At 42.3% G+C, this 20113-nt stretch overlaps 1 protein-coding gene across 2 annotated transcripts; it reads left to right on the top strand.

Moving 5' to 3' along the window:
• The first annotated feature begins 81 nt into the window (after positions 1-81).
• On the top strand, positions 82-18207 carry wdr25 (WD repeat domain 25). 2 transcript variants are annotated; one of them, XM_056410866.1, is made up of 7 exons: positions 82-311; positions 865-1613; positions 6119-6266; positions 13135-13265; positions 15612-15782; positions 16943-17083; positions 17911-18207. In XM_056410866.1, exons 2-7 carry the CDS (start codon positions 882-884, stop codon positions 18130-18132), a joined length of 1545 nt encoding a protein of 514 aa, XP_056266841.1. In that variant the 5' UTR covers positions 82-311; positions 865-881; the 3' UTR covers positions 18133-18207. The 2 variants fall into 2 exon arrangements, with proteins under 2 accessions (XP_056266841.1, XP_056266840.1); XM_056410865.1 differs by having other exon boundaries at positions 15612-15828.
• Positions 18208-20113: the final 1906 nt, after the last annotated feature.

Here is a 20113-nt window from a genome sequence, read left to right as displayed (position 1 = left end):
CTGCTTTCAAAATAAAAGCTTTTTACGCGTAAGCATGTTATATGAGTGGATAATTCGAAACATTACTTTTATTGCGAAAAGCCGAACACTCTTTATACATTTTTGCAGGATTTTGGAGCTAACGTTTGACCGTTTTAGCCACAGTAAGGCTCAGACGGCAGTTATTTTAGCAGTACAATAGTTGAAGTGCATCACGTTTTATTAGACGAGTCAGAAACGCAAACGATCAGCGTTAGCCGATGTAGCGTTAGCTATTGGTGTGGCATATAAGAGACCTATCCTAATGAATGAACGTTAACATCGTATTGTCTGTAAGTTTACTCAAGTGTATAAGACAACTCATAAATACAAGATATAATATAAATGTAACAATCTGTCCGTATGTATTTAGCTTAGTTCACTTAACGTTAGCTACCTCGCTAACCTATATGACCGTCGCGTTAACTCTGTGTTGGGGTTGTGTTAAAGGACTCAGCTCACGGGACAACTTACACACGCACGTTCACGTGAACTAAGTGAACTTTTATCTAACGTGTATGCGAAAAGTCGTAACGTAACGTTTGCTAACTGATATTTTAATTGTGCATCTCCCTAAATCCTATTCGTGTGTTTTTACCTTTAACATACACTGTCTGCTTGGCGGCTGCATGGAGTTGGCTGGGTGCTGTATATTGCACCCTAATAAAACAATACACACCCAACAAAACGTTTGTAAATTGAACTTATGCCGTTGAAACAACACGTCAGTCGACTTTGAGGTGCATACATACGAGCCACCGCTAGATGTCGCCCGGAGGCCTCTGATGGATGAATGAATATTTCACCTGTTGTCCTTTTCATTTCCCCTATATTATTTTCCAACAGGCTCTCGTCATGTGAAGATGTCTTCCTTGGTGGCTTACGAAGATTCAGAATCCGAGGATGATCATCTTGATCAAACGGAGGAGGAAACATCGGCTTCAGTTCAAACTGCGCCGCGTGAACACAACCAAGAAGTCAGGATGTGTAAATCCTCTGAGATAACACCACGCCCTCACAACTTGACATCTGATGCTGACGGGTCAGTGGTTGAAAACATTTTTGAAAGTCGCAGTTTTTTGCTTCCCCCACATTCACAGCCACAAAGCCGTCTTGACTCGGAAAGCAATTATTCCAGAGACGGGCCAGCACAAGGAAATAACTTCAGAGATGCTGCAGCTCCTTTGAGTTTACCTATGAGTCAGGGGAAGAGCTCCCCACGACAGACCCTTCCTCACATGACGCAGCGTTTCGGTGACGGGTTGAACCCAGCCAAAAGAAACCCCACCGTCCGGTCTGGTGTCCGACCGTACATCCCGAAGAGACAGAGACTGGCACCTTCAGTCGGGACCGCGGACCCAACGTACCCAGCGGAGCAAGACCCAGGGAGTCTGACCAGGGACAGCCACATGATTTCAGATGTGTCGGCCAGAATCAAGCCGTATCTTTCCCACAAGCCCGGCGCTGCGGGGATCCCGAGGAGGCTTCTGATGAGCCTCGGGGGCCACCAGGGGCCCGTCAACACGGTGCGGTGGTGTCCCGTGCCTCATCTCAGCCACCTGCTGCTGTCGGCCTCCATGGACAAGACCTTCAAGGTAATGAGCCACAGCAGAACTCTTCCTGACACAAGGCGTCTGAGCCTCGGGACCTAAGACATTGATAATAGGAGATTTATTTAATTGGTGGTGAAATAATGAATTCTCAATTTTTATTTATCAGAAACTGAAAGATTTCAATCTCAGTCGGATGTGTTTGCCACGTGATTTAAAAGTTGGCCTCCAATTCATATTCTTGGTGATTTGGAAGTATTCACATAAATCCATCGGTCTGGTTTCTCAGGGGCAAAGTGCATCGGGGGTCGGGAGGTCTGGGGGATAATAACCGGTGCAGAGAGATAACATCGGGCGCTGCTGCCTCAATTTATAAATGTACCACAAACCAATTTCTTTCAAGTCATATCAGTCACTGTCAGTTGAATGCATGTCAGACCCCATGGGGCTTCCTCTCTCTCTTTCTCTGACTCTCTTTCTGATTCCCTCTCTCTTCTCTGTATTTCACACCAGCAACACCATCCTCATTCAGGTAAAGGTCAAGTCGTGCAGGTTTCTGCCAGTGGCTAAATATTTCTATCCCATTGCGGAACCACGTACCCCACCAATATATCCTTAGAGGTTTCTGAATATGTAATGATTTGAATATGCATGATCTCATTTGCATAACCATAAAAGTGCAGCAGTATGGCATCCACCTCTTCTGGCACCTGGAAAAGGCAGCTTGGGGCAGATGGTGGAGGAGAGGAAAGAAAGGAGAAGACCTGGTTGTTTGTATGCAAAGAGCTCTCTGTCTCCGACTGCCTCACCAGCTGTTCTCTGTGACATCGGCACACAGAAGCAAGTGAAACACTCATGCTTATCCATGCACATGATTTGCGAGCCATTTCGATCAATTTAAGTGGATTTTCAACAGGTACTTTTCTTTTGTTCTGTAATTTTCAGTCCGAGCGGTAATTAATTTGAGCCTCACTGTTGGCGGTGCATGCCTGGTCTGGAATCAGGCTGGATTATGAGATGAGAAGGAATATTTTATTCTCATGATCTCGATGAAACCTGTCTGAATCACACGGGAATTCCTTGACTTCAGAAGATGGCATGCATAAATATTTTTAAACCGTGAGAGGCATAGGTTATTTAAACCCAAAATGTATTAGAATATGTATATAAATATTTTAATGTAAACCTTTTATTTTATTTTGTATCTCTCCTTTCCCTGTCACTTCATTCACTCACTTTCATTCAACTTTCCAAAAATGGTGGCAATACATTATATATATATATATATATATATATATATAATTATCACACAGAATTACAATTGGGCTCCTTGGATCCACTAAAGTCTCAGCTCTCCAGTCATACCCAAGCATTGCAATTTCTGCAATGTTTATGGAACTCCAGTATGCAGAAATATGCAAATACACATTTTTTAGAATATGTAAATATAACACACTTATACTGCATGCAAAACACTGAGTAGGTCTTCCTCAAAACTGCATGGGATTAGCATAAAGTAGGTATAAAGGGAGACATCGCTCGAATCCATGTGAATTCACGGAGGTCATGGCTGCTTCCACATGTTGTCCTGTTTCAGATCATCACAGGACACATGTGACTAGTGAGCTGTGTTTGATGTGGAGGTTTTCATTTCATGGTATTGTGACAGCTTGTCATGTCTTGTTTCTGACTTGACATCCTGCACAGCTTTATGAAAGATGTCTTTACATCTATTCTGTTCTATTCTCTTTGGCTGAAGAGAGACGGGGGACACGCTCCATGAAGGGTTTCCACTTTCCTTCTGTTTCTTCGCCAACACCCCGAAGGCTTCCGCCTCCTCTTCCTCCATCCTCTGAGCCTGAGCCTCAGGGCCAGAGTCAGACTGTCATTACTCCAGCCTGTTTGCAGCCATTGTCGTCATGGATACGGCAGGTGTGTAACGCTGCCGTTTTTTAAGTTGATAAAACAAATACCAATTAGGTTTTATTATCCGAGAGTCATTTCGGAAGCAGATTATCCCAACGAGTCGTCTGCGTTGATCCACTCTGCACGTCTGCTTAAGTGGCCGGTGAAATTAAATGGGATTCAAATAAACAAGCGCTCATTTTCTCTGGCGACCAGGTCTGACATCGTACACGATGATTGCAATCGGCTGTGCATTGAATGGAGCCGCGACGGGGAGTATCATTGTGGCTGCCATTCATTGGAGATGGGGCTTAACTCTTATCCTGGGGTCCACGCAGACCCCCGATGGACTTCTTCCAATGTGTTATGACTTTTGTTCCTAATGACTTCATTTCATTGTTTTCTTTTTCTGTTCGGATTAGTGCTTTTCTAAAATAATGATTTAAATTCTCATGAATATACAGTCAGAAGCACCTAATTGCAGCCTAAGCAGTTCCAATAGATAAACATAGAATACACAGATCCATTGTTCGAATGGGGGGGGCGGGGGTGGAGCCACCTCATCATTTTAAAGGAGCCAACAAGATGCCGCAGAGACACATTTCCTCATGTGCCTCTTCTATTTTCGTAATAATCTTTTCCTTCTTCTTCTTCAGATGACAATAATCATAATTAATAGTTATGTTTTAGAAGTGTTTTTTTGCCACTGTGGTTATTTCCTACCGTAGGGTATGACAACCCCACTCGCCAGCCCTGGTATGTTGAATGTAATGCTGCAGGGAGGGTGCAACAAGTTGAATATTGTAAAGCTCTTGTGGCTAAAGATGCGTCCCTCTTTAGTTTTTCTTTACCTTGAGACGTCCGTGTCGGAGCAGCAAAGTGACGATCATCCTGCTGTGCAACGCTTTGAACTATTCCTCATAGATGCTTCACTTCAAGACTTTGCTTCTTACAGTTAGACGTGTGCTTATCTGGCTCTCTGTCACTTTATTCTCACCCTGAAGGCATCTGTGGCATCCTGTGTGTTAAAGCACTGCCTGCTGGATTGACGTGTCGGCATGTCAGCCCTCTCCATCTCTTCCCCCGATCCGTCTCCTGTGGGAACCGTGGTCGCCTACACAAGTTCTCAATGTGTTTCTTTACTTTCTTATGCTGTATGGAGAAATCGGCTTTAATAATGAAACACAGGGAGGGATCTGCAGGGTCCACAGATCTTCAAAGTTCCTCTGTGCTCCGGGCCGGGGAAGCAAAAAAGACTTCATCATTAGTGCCGTCTGCCTCCGTCGGCATCGGACCAGAACCCCGACTGGATGTCAGGCGAGGCTTTAAGGAGGAGCTTTTGTCTTTTTTTACACGTCTGACAGAAAATCCTCCTATTTTTGAAAAGCACGTCACAATATTGACCGACCTGTTTCCCAAGATGTCTTTAAATCTCGGTGCAAAAAACGTGACAACAAGGAGTAAACAATGCCGAGATCCACACGAGAGCAATCTGGCAGGCTGACACCACGTGTTCATGCATCCCTGTCTGCATAATAAGGCTCTTTATGGATTTTATTTGCACAACGCTATAACATGTCATCCCAGTGTGAGTAGTCAGGGCAATTGGAACTAACAGAAGGCAGCTGGGTGGTATAATCAGAGAAACCTCAAACAATACAAAACCATTAAAGCCATTTCTCCTCAAAAGAAACTGGTTCACAGGCACGCTCAAATGTAATTAGTTTGATTCATTCATTATAAAGGCTGTTTGGGCTTTTAAATCCAGCAAAAATAGCCTGATTTGTATACTTATTATGCCAATTTCCCCAGTAGCACTGGGATGACTTCATTTAGTTTTTGTTCCAATAACATCTTTGGAGGAAGGCTTATGATATCTTTATCAGCTTTGAACAAGAGACATTCACCAAACCCTCCTTCACACACGAGATGCAGCATCTGAGAAGGGAGAGCAATGGCCGCCACACCGAGCCTCAGGAAACACAGGAGCGTGTCGACCCTTTCCCCAGCGTGTCATCGCCCTGTGACGTCGTCTCTCTGTCACCTTATTGCATCTGGTCTCGTTCAAGGATGCGGGGGTCAACGTCACCACGTTCTCTAAAGCGTACAAAGACCGAGCACAAATTGCTTATATGATCCCTCATTCTAGATTTCAATTAAATTTAATTCTGTTTATTTGTGTCGCTCATTTTCACAAATTACAAATGTGTCTCAGAGAGTTTTACAATCTGTACACATAGACATCCCTGACCTTTGACCTTTGACCTCACATGGGATCAGGAACAACTCCCAAACAACCCTTCAGGGTAAAAGGTCAGACCCCTTGAGGAGAGAACAGAGGAGGATCCCTCTCCAGGATGGACAGGTGTCATAGATGTCATGTGACCAGAAGGAATCATTACACACATTAAAACACAGGAACAACACAATGAAGATGACAGAGTGGATGAATAATAGATTTGAGACGATAGCTTTAAACTCATTAAAGCTTCCTGTTCATACCAATTGACCCATTCTGTGTCCGTCATGCAGCAGCTCTCCCAAAGCTTCCTTCCAGAGCGGTCGGAGCCGTCGGTGGGAAGGACTCTGCAGCCTCGCTGCGTTGCCGTGACTTTGGCCTGACGCGATGTGCTCGTCTCTGGCAGGTGTGGGACGGAGTGGAGAGCGGGCGATGCCTGAGGGTCTACACCTGCCATTCGGGAGCTGTGCGGGACGCCCGGTGGACCCCCTGCGGGCGGCACCTTCTCTCTGGCTCCTTTGACAACAAGGCTGCGATCACAGACGCTGAGACAGGTGAGGAGCTTCACTTCCACCTGGAGGTCGGATGAACACGGCGTCACAAACCACCGCGACGGAACTCTATGTTAGATGCAGTTTGGTGTCAACAGGCAGCGACAAAGCACTAGAATGACTGTGGTCTAACTTTTCTGTTGCATTGAAACTGTATTGCATTTTATTTGTTAGATAATTTTTTTTAGCTGCTTCTTAATAAAAAAAAATCTCCAAATATCCAAGGCGAGGGAAAAAAATACGTCCGACAAAACTTATATAATATTTTTAATTAAAACATGTAAAGCTAGTACAGTCATGTCTGAGTAGCGTGACTTTGAAAAGCCTCTGGGCCCAAAACCTGTTAAAAACTTATTGTATAAATGTCTGCGCTGCTTTTCTCTCTCGTCGTGAGACATTTCAGGGACATCCTTTCAAATGTATTATGATGCATATGAAATGCATCATAACTGGTCCGCCCTGCCATTCCAAAGATTCCTCCAAGTGTCCCCAAGAGCCTTCCCCCGAAATTTAAATATGTTCAGTAGTTAGTATTCTAAAATCCATCGGGGTCCAGACACTTATATATATAACTTTACCACAGAGTTTGCAAGATTATCACAAGCGTCTCTTCCATTACTCTATCATGATATACTGTGTACATTATTTATTATTTATTTAACACGGTATATCATTTCATCCTCATTTATTATAATAATATTCTTATTATAATAACAATGACATTTGTTATTATTTCCATTATTATATAATTTCATCCTCAGTTATTATCATAATAACAGACATTTGTTATTATTTCCATTATTATATAATTTCATCCTCATTTATTATAATAATAACAATGACATTTGTTATTAATTCCATTATTATATCATTTCATCCTCATTTATTATAATAATAACAATGACATTTGTTATTAATTCCATTATTATATCATTTTATCCTCATTTATTATAATAACAATGACATTTGTTATTAATTCCATTAATATATAATTTTATCCTCATTTATTATAATAACAATGACATTTGTTATTATTTCCATTATTACATCATTTCATCCTCATTTATTATAATAACAATGACATGTGTTATTGATTCCATTATTACATCATTTCATCCTCATTTGTTATAATAATAACAATGACATGTGTTATTTCCATTATCCTCACTTTGCAGTATACCTTCGGCGTTGTTCGCTATAATAAACTGAAAACCGGCGACGACGCTGCAGTCAAAGGTCGATCGGAGGTCGATCCTCTAAATGAAGTTCTTTGGCGGCTCCATGATTGCTTTTCGTTCCTGAACATTTCTTGTCCACCTATAATGAAATCCACTCATGAATTGGCTTATTGTGTTCGTCAGCCCTTTTGTGTGATCATATAAACCACCGAAGGTGACATTTACAACTGATCAATAATTTGGTTTGCTCTGGAGAAGCTCTTCCTTCTGGCCGCGCATAACGTCCTGGCAGAGAGGACGAGAACCAATCACACAAACAATCTTCAGCGAGACGCTGCTTGTTCAGCACTTCGCTCATTCCCTTCAACCCAAGCGATTTATGAATTCCTGCACGGCTGAAATACGGCACGGAACCTTTCTGTCCTGGCTGTTCCTTCATCCACGCTTCGTGTGTCGCTGTGTTCATATCTGGAGAAGAAGACCTCAAAGAGGCTCATCAGAAAGAACATACAAACACACATTGTTGTGAAGCCCCTGTGGCATCTCCACCTCGGGGTCAACGCGCTGCTGCGGTGACTTGCTGCCGCTTGCACTTCCCCTCTCAGCGTGGCTGTCAATACTGCCAATAAAGCCTCCGGATAATAGCTTGGCCGGCCCTATTAAACACACAGGCGGCTCCAGGAAGGGGATCAATAATGGATGCATCACCGCAGGAGCAGCCGCCATGACCTTACAGCGGAGCGTCACGAACCACAGCCAGAGAGCGCCATAAATAGACCGATATTTTGGTCTTTTGGTCGCCGGCGTTGTCTCGCTCGGCGTTGTAGGACGTCCTGGTGCGGTCAAACGAGCAGCTTTGAAGTCATGTCACGACGTATTTTAACCTCGGCACAGAAAGTTGGGAAAGAACATACGGGCCCCGCTGCATACTTTAACCCTCCTGTTGCCTTAGGGTCACATTGACCCCATTCAATGTTTAACCTCCTGTGACCTTGATATTTACCTTCGCATTGAAAATGCCGGAAGGTTATGTTTTGATCGCCGTGTATTTATTTATTTATTTATTTATTTGTATGCGTGTTATTCGCAAAACTCAAAAAGTATTGAACCGAATCGCATGAAATTTGGTGGGATGATTGTTTATTATCCGGGGACCAATTGATTAGATTTTGGGATCGATCGGGTCAAAGGTCAAAGGTCATGAACAGGTCAAAATCTTTCGCAGAACTCAAAAAGTATTGAACCGAATCGCATGAAATTTGGTGGGATGATTGTCTATTAGCCGGGGACCAGTTGATTAGATTTTGGGATCAATCGGGTCAAAGGTCAAGGTCATGGAAAGGTCAACATCTTTCTTTTACCATAGCACCATACATTTTTGTCCAATTGCCATGCAACTAATGCCAAAATGTTCATAATTCAATGCCCAATCTTGTGATATGCGAAGGTATGCGCTCTACCGAGTGCCCATTCTAGTACTTATATGTTTGACACAGTGAAAAACAGCCTGGGGTCAAATTGACCCCAAAGAACACCGACATTAAACATTGAATGGGGTCAAATTGACCCTAAAGGTAACAGGAGGGTTAACAACAGATGATGTAACTCTTAGGTTTTCATCCCATCTTCCCAGAGGATGACACACATGACACGCTCTCAACGGGGCGACACCAAGCAGCGGCATCATCACGACGGGGATGTCTTTACAAATTAATGAAGCGCCCAACAGTCATGCAGTTTATGTCTGAACAGTCGATCTGCCGAGGGCGCTGAGTGTCGGCCACGTCGCCCTGCGATCAGGATGAATGTGATCTTTACTCTCTTCACGGTAATGCAAAGCCTCTCCACTCTAACACGGGAGGCAGCTGGGCCTGTTCTGCTCTATTGCCCTCCATCTGAAGATGTCTGCAGGCACTTTAATCATCAGTGAGAGTCTCTTGGACACCCGACCCCGTATTTCTACATCAGCATCACCTAACCGAACGCTGCACCGATCGGGATGTTTAACGGCGAATGGAACTGTCAAGGAGCCGATGCATTCGCCGTGATGCGCGGACCCATTTCTACCATTGCTCCTGTGTTTTAATTTAATGTGTGGAGTCTTATATCCACTCTCAGTGGGCCACAGGCCGGCTGTCACAGCTGCAAAGCAAAAGGAGAGGGAGAGGAGGTTTAGGGGCGTTGGGCAAAAAGAGAAAGGGGGTGGGGGGAGGATGAAGAAGAGAGAAAAGGGCTCAATATATTCAGAGAAAGAGAAACGGAGAGAGGAGGAGTTTGGGAGTGGAATACATTGATTTAATCTGGAGTGTCAGTCGGTGTCTGTGGATGCAGAACTTGAGTCTTCTGTCCAGATCCCTTTCCTTCCAAAACCACTTTAATACACAGAGATGGTGCCGATACCAGAGTCGTGTGTTATCCTTCCACCTCCTCTCGGCTTCGCAGCATCATATTTCGATGAGAGTATCTTAAGGTGAGATTGAGCTGTAAGATTGAGTTTTACATTTCTGTATGCATTCGTGCGAGGGCACAATAATGCATCACGTCTGGGGGTTTGGCTTATTTAATAACATAACTCTCCAGTGGATATCTCAGCCCACCGTCATATTCAAGTGACAAAGTGCTCGTTCTGTTTCAAAACAACACATCCTGTTGCACGCACACACACACACACACACACAAAACACCATTTGTACCAGATTTATCTCACACACCCGAGACTGCTCGCTTAATATTTTGACATGGAACATGATTAGGCTGTAGTTACTTCAGGTATTATTTTGGGAAAAAAGCCATTTAATTTTAATAGTCATTTAAACTATATATATATATATATAGTATATATATATACATGCCGATGTTTGATATTTTATCTTGTTATATATATATATATTTATCTTGTTATATATATATACATATATATATATATATATATATATACATGGCGATGTTTGATATTTTATCTTGTTATATACAGGACTGTCTCAGAAAATTAGAATATTGTGATGAAGTTCTTTATTTTCTGTAATGCAATTAAAAAAACAAAAATGTCATGCATTCTGGATTCATTACAAATCAACTGAAATATTGCAAGCCTTTTATTCTGTTAATATTGCTGATTATGGCTTACAGCTTAAGAAAACTCAAATATCCTATCTCTAAATATTAGAATATCATGAAAAAGTATACTAGTAGGGTATTAAACAAATCACTTGAATTGTCTAATTAACTCGAAACACCTGCAAGGGTTTCCTGAGCCTTGACAAACACTCAGCTGTTATAAATCTTTTTTTTACTTGGTCTGAGGAAATATTAAAATTTTATGAGATAGGATTTTAGAGTTTTCTTAAGCTGTAAACCATAATCAGCAATATTAAAAGAATAAAAGGCTTGCAATATTTCAGTTGATTTGTAATGAATCCAGAATGCATGACATTTTTGTTTTTTTAATTGCATTACAGAAAATAAAGAACTTTATCACAATATTCTAATTTTCTGAGACAGTCCTGTATATATATATATATATATTTATCTTGTTATATATATATATATATTTATCTTGTTATATATATATACATATATATATATACATGGCGATGTTTGATATTTTATCTTGTTATATATATATATATATATATTTATCTTGTTATATATATATATATTTATCTTGTTATATATATATATACATATATATATATACATGGCGATGTTTGATATTTTATCTTGTTATATATATATATATATGCAGCAGTTGGTTATTAATGTGAGGGTGCTAATTGAACACTTCATCGTTGGAACATATATCCAGCCTTAATGATCTCGGTACATGTTCTGCTACAATGCATACACACGTCGCTGGAGGTGAGTCAGTGTTTGTCAGTGTTTCAGACTACTTACAAAAATACAAAAATAACCCTTCAGCCTATTTAGAAAATATTCTTTGGACGCGACTTGTCAAAACCAAGCGGCGTGTTCCTCACCTCTGCCTGAGCCGCAGTGACAGCCCTCGGCTGACGGGCCCGATAATGAGGCAGAACATCCATTTCCTTCCTCCCTCTCCTCTCAGGATCCGTTCTTTCAGGACTACAAAGAGAAACTCTTATGAGTTTAGGGACAGATATCTGCAGACTTCCCTTATCTAGTCCTCTCAAGCAAGCTAACTAATCTAGCTGAACGAAACATGACGAGGCCTGTTTATTATGAGGAGAATGTAGATTTCTCATTATCCAAACTTGAGTTTGAAATCTCGACCACAGATCTCCGTGCCGCTATGCATAAGCCAATTAAGCAGGAAGTGCGAGTCCAACAGAATTGCCTGTTAAAACTTTGGACCAATGCAATCGAATTCTGGAGTATGCTAGTTTCTGTTGTTTGTTCTCTGAATTAATGAGGAGCCGCTGAGCCCTGCGGTGTTCTCCTCTGCAGCGCCTTGAGCTCCTGGCTCACGGTCTGGCTCTTCCTGGAGCCTTCTGCATTGTTTTACCCCATGGAACTAATTTCCCCGTCGCACCCTGACGGGCTTAACCCTCCTGTTACCTTTCGGGTCAATTTGACCCCATTCAATGTTAAATGTCGGTGTTCTTCCAGGCTGTTTTTCACTGTCAAACATATAAGAAATATCAACTTTTTTATATATTTAAAGGGCTATTTAGGTAGTCAACAAACAAACATAAAGTACCTCACACTTAAACTTGGGAAACAATATTAATTCTAATAATTTTCTGGAGGTTTTAATTGCTGGGGTCAAATTGACCCCGAGGGTAAAATATGTCAGTAAATATAAAGGTAACAGGAGGTTAAACATTGAATGGGGTCAAATTGACCCTACGGCAACAGGAGGGTTAATTGTATTTACGCCCTTCAGTGTTTTTTGTTTTGTTTTTAAGTATGACGTTTTTAAAATAGATGTTTAGATCCAGCCACCTTAAGCCAAAAACAGTGTTTCCTGTTCTTGTTTCTCATCTCTTCGTGTCTTTGTAAGTTGAGAAGAAAACATTTTAAGACAAAAACAAACATTGTTTTGCATTAGGGGGGCTTTATTTTTACAATACAAGAATAATGTTATGTTGTTTAAGCTATGAAATATGTGGCTGGTTTGATAATCTCGGTACATTTTGCATCACAATATGTAAATGACATGCAGCTGGAGGTTAGTTTGGGTCCAGACGTTGCTGATGTGAACGGCATCCTGCTTAAAAATGTTGTGTCTTGTCCGACTAACGGTGAAAACTCAAAATATAATCAGTTACCGATGATAAAGCAAAGGAAAGCATCGAATCCTCAGACAAAAATTTGCCATTTTACGGTAAAAGATTCCAGAAGGATCAATAAGTTTCAGATTTATTTATTTATCAACTGACTAATGAATTCATCGACTTATTGTACCAGCTTTACTTCCAAATCCCTCATACTAGATGACAATATATTATTGTATTATATTATTTCTTGAGGTTATTTGAAAATATTTAAATATTTAAAAATATATATCTTGACCCTGTATCAGGATTGAAAGTAACTTATAGTATACAAGTGCAAGACGTTGCACATGGCTCTTATCATAAGAATCTTAGCTTTTAGCACAACATATAATATAAGTATAAATAACTTGTTTCCATCATATTTTATTTTCATCGTGTGATCAGAGAGTTCAGTAAAAACAAGATGGCTGATCTTGTCTCTCTTCTTTCTCCTTGAAGGGCAGCAGGTCGTGAAACTGGACAACCAGTTCAAGGTGATGTGTGTGGCGCCACATCCCAGCAGCCCGGAGGTGTTGCTGTGCGGCGGCTACAGTTCAACGGTCAAGGCCTGGGACTCCCGCAGCTGCAAGGTCAAACCTACGACCTCCACAGGAGATGCATCATCTCCATTGGCTCTGGTTCACACACTGCTTTTGTTTTGTTGTCACTTACATTTTGTTATTCGTTGAGACATATAAACATAAAACAAGTACACACATGTCAGACATAAACATATATATACACACATATACATACACACACACATACATACATACACATATGTACACATTTACACATACATATATACACACACATATACACACATATATATATACATAAATATATATACATACATATATACACATATATACATATATTTATGTATTTATATATACACATATATATACACATACATACATACATACCCCCCAAAAACAAAACAAAAACAACAAAGACAACAACAACAACAACAAAAATTCCACCCCGGCACCCCTTAATGATCTTTTACTTGTCGGTGTGTTTACACCGCCCTGCATCTGTATTTGCATTTCCCTCAAAACCCAAATCTGACCTGAGTATTTGACCCCTCCTCTAGTTTATAATAACAGCCATCAGACTTTTCCATGCGTGGTCAGTTTGGCTTGAACTGTTCTTCGCCATGGCAACCAGACCTTCAAAAGCAGCCCTCTCCGGCATGACTTTGAGCCGGTCTGTGGGCGTGGGCCGATGTGGGCGTGGCCATATGTGGGCGTGGCCCGATGTGGGCTCTTCCAGTTCCTCAGGATCAGCCTCGCTGCCACCATGGAAGCTGTCAGTGAGCCTGAGATCTGCCCCAGTGAGGCCCGGTGAGGCCCGGTGAGGCCCGGTGAGGCCCGGTGAGGCCCAGTGGCTCCGGCGACGCGTCCCCTAGTGAACTCAGGTGTGGGGATTCTGGTGACGGCCGCTTGAGCCACCCGTCTACTGACGGACTGTTTTCTGACCTTCTACATCTTAAACTCATGCTCCTCATCTCCACCCAGAGTCACACACCAGTGAGTCTGAACAAAGTAGTCGACATGTGGCTGTGCGCCCATGCTTTATTTCTCTAACAGTATAATATTGCTGTATGCATGCGCTCATTTAAATTTAATTTGCCGCTCGCATGTTGTTCCTGTGAAGCTCCAACCCGGTCCTGCTCTGAAGCCTAATGGACCGTTTCATATGATAATCCTATTCTCCTCCTTAGCAACTGAGGGCTTTCATGTCACTTCCCTCCACAACTAAATGAATAGTTTCCCCCGCAGGGCCTTTGGCTTTAATACGGCAGGGATTGCTTCTGCCAGCCGGCGTCAACGTGAGTTACGGAGTGAGTGTCGATCAGTCCTCAGCAAATAGGTTGCTAAAGCTGTCGCGCTCGGCCGCCTGTCAGTCTCAGCGTTGGGCCGCGTTTGTTTTACTGAGGGAGAAATGATCCCGCCAGATGAAAAGCCCCCCGGGCGTAACGTTAAACTATTAGTCTGAAGTCTGGGACGACCGTGTTATGTTAAACTCATTGATAAGAGCAAGAGTACGGTTTAAGTTAGAAAGCAGAAGGAAGGTTTCAGGTAGTAGGGGTCAAAGGTTAAATTGTCCTACGTTGAGTGCAGCTGCAAGCTGTTTGCTCTGCCGCTCTGAAATGAAACCTATAATCCAATAACGATTGCAGCAGCATTAAGCAGGGTCCGTACGGCCACGGAAAACCTGGAGAAGTCATGGCATTTTAAAATGTTCGTCTCCAGGCCTGGAAGTCATGGAGAAAACTTAAATCATAAAAGTTTTGGAAAATCATGGAAATGTTGTTATAATCACATGTTCATTTACGCCGAGTTTGAAATAATGAATATGTTTTTTAAAGAAAGACGCTCAAAATATAAGCCGGCGTACGCTCTCGATACGCAGCATGTTCTACATGTTCATGTTTATACCGAGGTTTCAGTTTGGTCATGGACATGTGGTTTAAAGTCCTGGAAAAGTCTTGGAAAAGTCCTGGAAACCCACGGGTCAACATGTGTCAGGGCCCTGGTTGACAGCGGTACCGGTGTCTCCATGCGGGCCGAGGGGCTCTGGCACAGCAGGGGTCACGTGAGACTCTCTCTCACCCCCCCCCCCCCTCTCCACAGACACCTGTGGATTGTTGACTCTGTCCGGGACCTTTTCGAGGCCGTCTCCATGGCAACGACCATCTTGCGAACCGAGAACCATCTGACGCACCGCGCTGCGTTTGACTCGGAAAACTCGTCGAAAGTAATAAAGCGTCATGGATGTCACTCTAACTAAATTGTGTTGTTTAAAATGTACTTAATTTGGTTTGAATCACGACTTCAAATGATCCACAGTGTGTCGTAGATTGAAGAGGATTCCTCAGTGGCTTTGCTCTGAATCTTAAAGGGCTTGATTCTGATCTTGTGCCCTTCCAGGTGGTGAAAGAGTACAAAGCAGGGATCCAGCAGACCCTGGACATCCTGTTCCTGAGAGGTGGCGTGGACTTCATCACGAGCTCCGACTGCGTGAGCAGAGACTCTGCCGACCGCACGCTCATCGCCTGGGACTACCGGACCACGGCCAAGGTCTCCAACCAGATCTACCAGGTAGACGCCGGAGAACACACACCCCGGATACATGCGTGTTGGACAGGTGCATCAAAGGAAGTGTGTCTATTACTGAGTGTGTGTCTATTACTGAGTGTGTGTGTGTGTGTCTATTACTGAGTGTGTGTGTGTCTATTACTGAGTGTGTGTCTATTACTGAGTGTGTGTCTATTACTGAGTGTGTGTGTGTGTGTCTATTACTGAGTGTGTGTGTCTATTACTGAGTGTGTGTGTGTCTATTACTGAGTGTGTGTGTGTCTATTACTGAGTGTGTGTGTGTCTATTACTGAGTGTGTGTGTGTCTATTACTGAGTGTGTGTCTATTACTGAGTGTGTGTGTCTATTACTGAGTGTGTGTGTGTCTATTACTGAGTGTGTGTGTGTCTATTACTGAGTGTGTGTCTATTACTGAGTGTGTGTGTCTATTACTGAGTGTGTGTGTCTATTACTGAGTGTGTGTCTATTACTGAGTGTGTGTCTATTACTGAGTGTGTGTGTGTGTGTCTATTACTGAGTGTGTGTCTATTACTGAGTGTGTGTGTGTCTATTACTGAGTGTGTGTGTGTCTATTACTGAGTGTGTGTCTATTACTGAGTGTGTGTGTCTATTACTGAGTGTGTGTGTGTCTATTACTGAGTGTGTGTCTATTACTGAGTGTGTGTCTATTACTGAGTGTGTGTGTGTCTATTACTGAGTGTGTGTCTATTACTGAGTGTGTGTGTGTGTCTATTACTGAGTGTGTGTGTGTCTATTACTGAGTGTGTGTCTATTACTGAGTGTGTGTGTCTATTACTGAGTGTGTGTGTGTGTGTGTGTCTATTACTGAGTGTGTGTGTGTGTGTCTATTACTGAATGTGTGTGTGTGTGTCTATTACTGAGTGTGTGTGTGTCTATTACTGAGTGTGTGTGTGTCTATTACTGAGTGTGTGTGTCTATTATTGAGTGTGTGTCCCTTTAATCAGTATTTCTGCAGTTGAATTAAGGACTTATTGAACAGTACAGGAAGTCTCCGGGGTCTTGTAAATTCTTCCTACTATTTAATACGTAGGATGGACAGAATAACAGAAACGGTGTACGACGCCATTTAATACAACGCAAACTGCCGCATGATGTCATAAAACATCTCCAAGTCGTCTTTGTCTCACTTTCTTGGCCACCAGGAGCGATTCACGTGCCCCAGCCTGGCGCTCCACCCCCTGGAGGAGGCCTTTGTTGCCCAGACCAACGGGGACTACATGGCCGTGTTCTCCTCCCAGAGGCCCTACAGGATGAACAAGAGGCGGAGATACGAGGCTCACAAGGTCAGCAACGACTGGCCTCAGGATGGGAGGATGAGAGGATGGGAGGATGAGAGGATGAGAGGATGAGAGGATGAGAGGATGGGAGGATGGAGAGGATGGAGAGGATGGAGAGGATGGGAGGATGGAGAGGTTGGAGAGGATGAGGAGATGGAGAGGATAGAGAGGATGGGAGGATGAGAGGATGGAGAGAATGGGGAGGATGGAGAGGGTCGATGCAGGCCGGATCGATCCAGAGTACACGCACACAAACAACTTCAGCATTATGATAAAGATGTTTCCTTTCTGAACCTTTTTCATGTTTTCTTATTCCTTAAAAGAAAACACTTCTCACGGACTACATGGGTTTGACCTTTAAAAAAACCTTTAATGTGATTGTAAAAAGTTTATTGCAGACTTTACTGATGATGGACAGGTGTAATAGATGTCATGTGACCAGAAGGAATCATTACACACTAATTAAAACACAATGAATACGACAGAGTGTGTGAAGAGTTGGTAGTCGCCATATTCCACGATCCAGACCTCCACGATGCATCAGGCAGATGGAGGGAGAGAGGAGGAGTGGGCGGAGTCTCAGCAGTGGGCGGAGTCTCAGCAGGGCCATGGCGTAGTTGGTAGTAGTCATATTCCCCGGTCCAGACCTCCACTCTCCATCCAGAATGTGAATCCGTTAAATGAAATGAAAGGGTCTCCTCTCATATAACAAGAGATGTTTAAGAACGCCTGCGTGCTATTCTAACATGTAGGTTGCCCACATCTCTTATTGATCGTATCACACTCCGGTGATGATGCACGTGGAAGGCTAATGCACCACACTCTGCCTCCAGGTGGAGGGATACGCGGTGCAGTGCGAGTTCTCTCTGGACGGGACCATCCTGGCCTCGGGGAGCTCCTCCGGCTCGGCTCACTTCTACGACTACCGCGGCGCTCGTGTTCTGCACACGCTGCTCGCCCACAGCCAGCCCTGCCTGGGCGTCGCTCAGCATCACATCCTGCCTGCCACCGCCGCCACCTGCGACTGGGCCGGGGAGATCAAGGTCTGGCACTGAGGACCGAGGGAACCAGTCAATACGGACCGAAAAAGACCAAGAGGCGTTTTTTAATAAAGTAAAACCTTCAAATGGTATCTGCCATCATCTCTATGCATGAGATGATAAGAACAAGAAAATGTCTCTGATGTAAATGTTATTGTAAGCGTGTTCTTCTTATTTGTCAAGTTCTTTTAACATCCTGACATCAGGGAAAAAAGGTATGATAGCAGTTAAAAAGAGTGAACTATTGTAAAGTGGTAAAGGCAGTTTAGGTACACACACACGCACACACACAACTTTAATCAGCGTTCACCCTAAAAACAGCGAGGGACTTCAGCCTCATCGTTTGTCAAAACAGAAATAAAAATCTCTTAAGGCGTTCTCTCATCAGCAGCGTTTTCCACTCGACGTTCTGCAGACACGTCACTTTCGTCTGTGCCTTTTTGTTCTCGCTGCTCTGATGATGACATTTTATTTTTACACTGACAGCTTCAAGAATCACGAGAAGACGAACGACACAACTACTGAAAATATGCAGACGTCTGTCAAAACATTGCCAGATTCTTCCAAAATCCTGCCAGTCAACAAGAGAGCAGTGAAGTACAGAGAGATGCTCATGATCTCTATGGAGCCGCCTTAAAATACACGGAAGATGTATGTCTGTATATGTGTATATATATATGTATATATATAAAATAACAAAGAAAACTAAAAAAAGAAAAACAATATAGATATACACATATATATATATATGTATGTTTATATTTATATATATATTGTTTTTCTTTTTTTAATTTTCTTTGTTATGTTTTCTTTATTTTATATAAATTTTCTGATTTATTTGATATTAATTTCGGACAGGAATATATTTTTTTTATTCTACCTATACCTTTTCAGTCTTTCTGTTTTGTATATTATATAGAATAATATTGTATTTGATTTGATTGACTGAATAAAATAAAATACACACAAAAATAAAATACACACTTGGCACAGGAACATTCTCACGGCTCAGTACTTTTATTCGCCCCGGCGGTTGTTTGTACTGGAGTTAATAATAGTTCAACTAACATTGTTAAAGGAGCACTAGGTAATTTCTGTCCAATGCTAATTTGCATGTTTTAAATGGCTGTTTGTAGTGGTTGGTGTGTGTTTTTTGTCTATCTAGCACTTTCAATATGGAAGATCATTAAAGTTAAAACAAATTGGAGAGGCTGAAAAAAAGAAGCCTCAAAACCCCAAGGAGATAAATCCGGGTCCAGCAGAGGCAGAACCGAGCCGAGCGTCGGACAGCACTTTGATGTTCAACAGGTAACTCACCAAACACATAACTTCTTTCAAAATAAAACATTTTTCAGACCGTGATAATAAATCAAATACTTTTTTTCATTCATTCTTTCTGTGCAGGACCCACGGACCGGTACCGGTCTGCGGGTCGGTGGTTGTGGACCCACTGATTAAAGGATGCGATTTGAACATATGCCACCAATGTGGTTATTGGCCAAGTGTTTTTGAAGTTCTGTATTGATGTATAAGCCACTCCCTTAAAGGTTAAGTCATCTATATATTATAAACAATGAGATGTCAACAAGCTGTTCATCACTTTTGGTGACATTGATCCGATAATGACCCAAAGCCCATTTGGTAACAATCAGACAAAGCAGTTTTTCCAAAAAATGGTGGAAGAACTAAGTAGGCGGAGCTTAATACTCTGATTTACTTTTTTTTTGTAGACCAGACATAACTGGACCTGTATCAAATGTAAAAAATCGGTCAGTGGGGCGATGAGTGTGCAGGGGCGCTATACAGCCATTGTTTTACACCCACATTGAAGAGCTCTGAAATATAGACATGTTCACCAGTACTGATATGCATGTACATTATTGCAAAGTGTGGGATATGATTTTAAAAATGATTCAATTGGCAGAATATGACAAATTAAAATAAGCATTGGGCAGTCAGTTGAGAGAGTCAATTGGAATCTTCAAAAATAATAAGT

Source organism: Pseudoliparis swirei, unplaced genomic scaffold (genome assembly GCF_029220125.1).
Source record: "Pseudoliparis swirei isolate HS2019 ecotype Mariana Trench unplaced genomic scaffold, NWPU_hadal_v1 hadal_28, whole genome shotgun sequence".
NCBI lineage: Eukaryota > Metazoa > Chordata > Actinopteri > Perciformes > Liparidae > Pseudoliparis > Pseudoliparis swirei.
The sequence above is the reverse complement of the archived record's forward strand: the minus strand, read 5'-3'. Positions and strand labels throughout refer to the sequence as shown.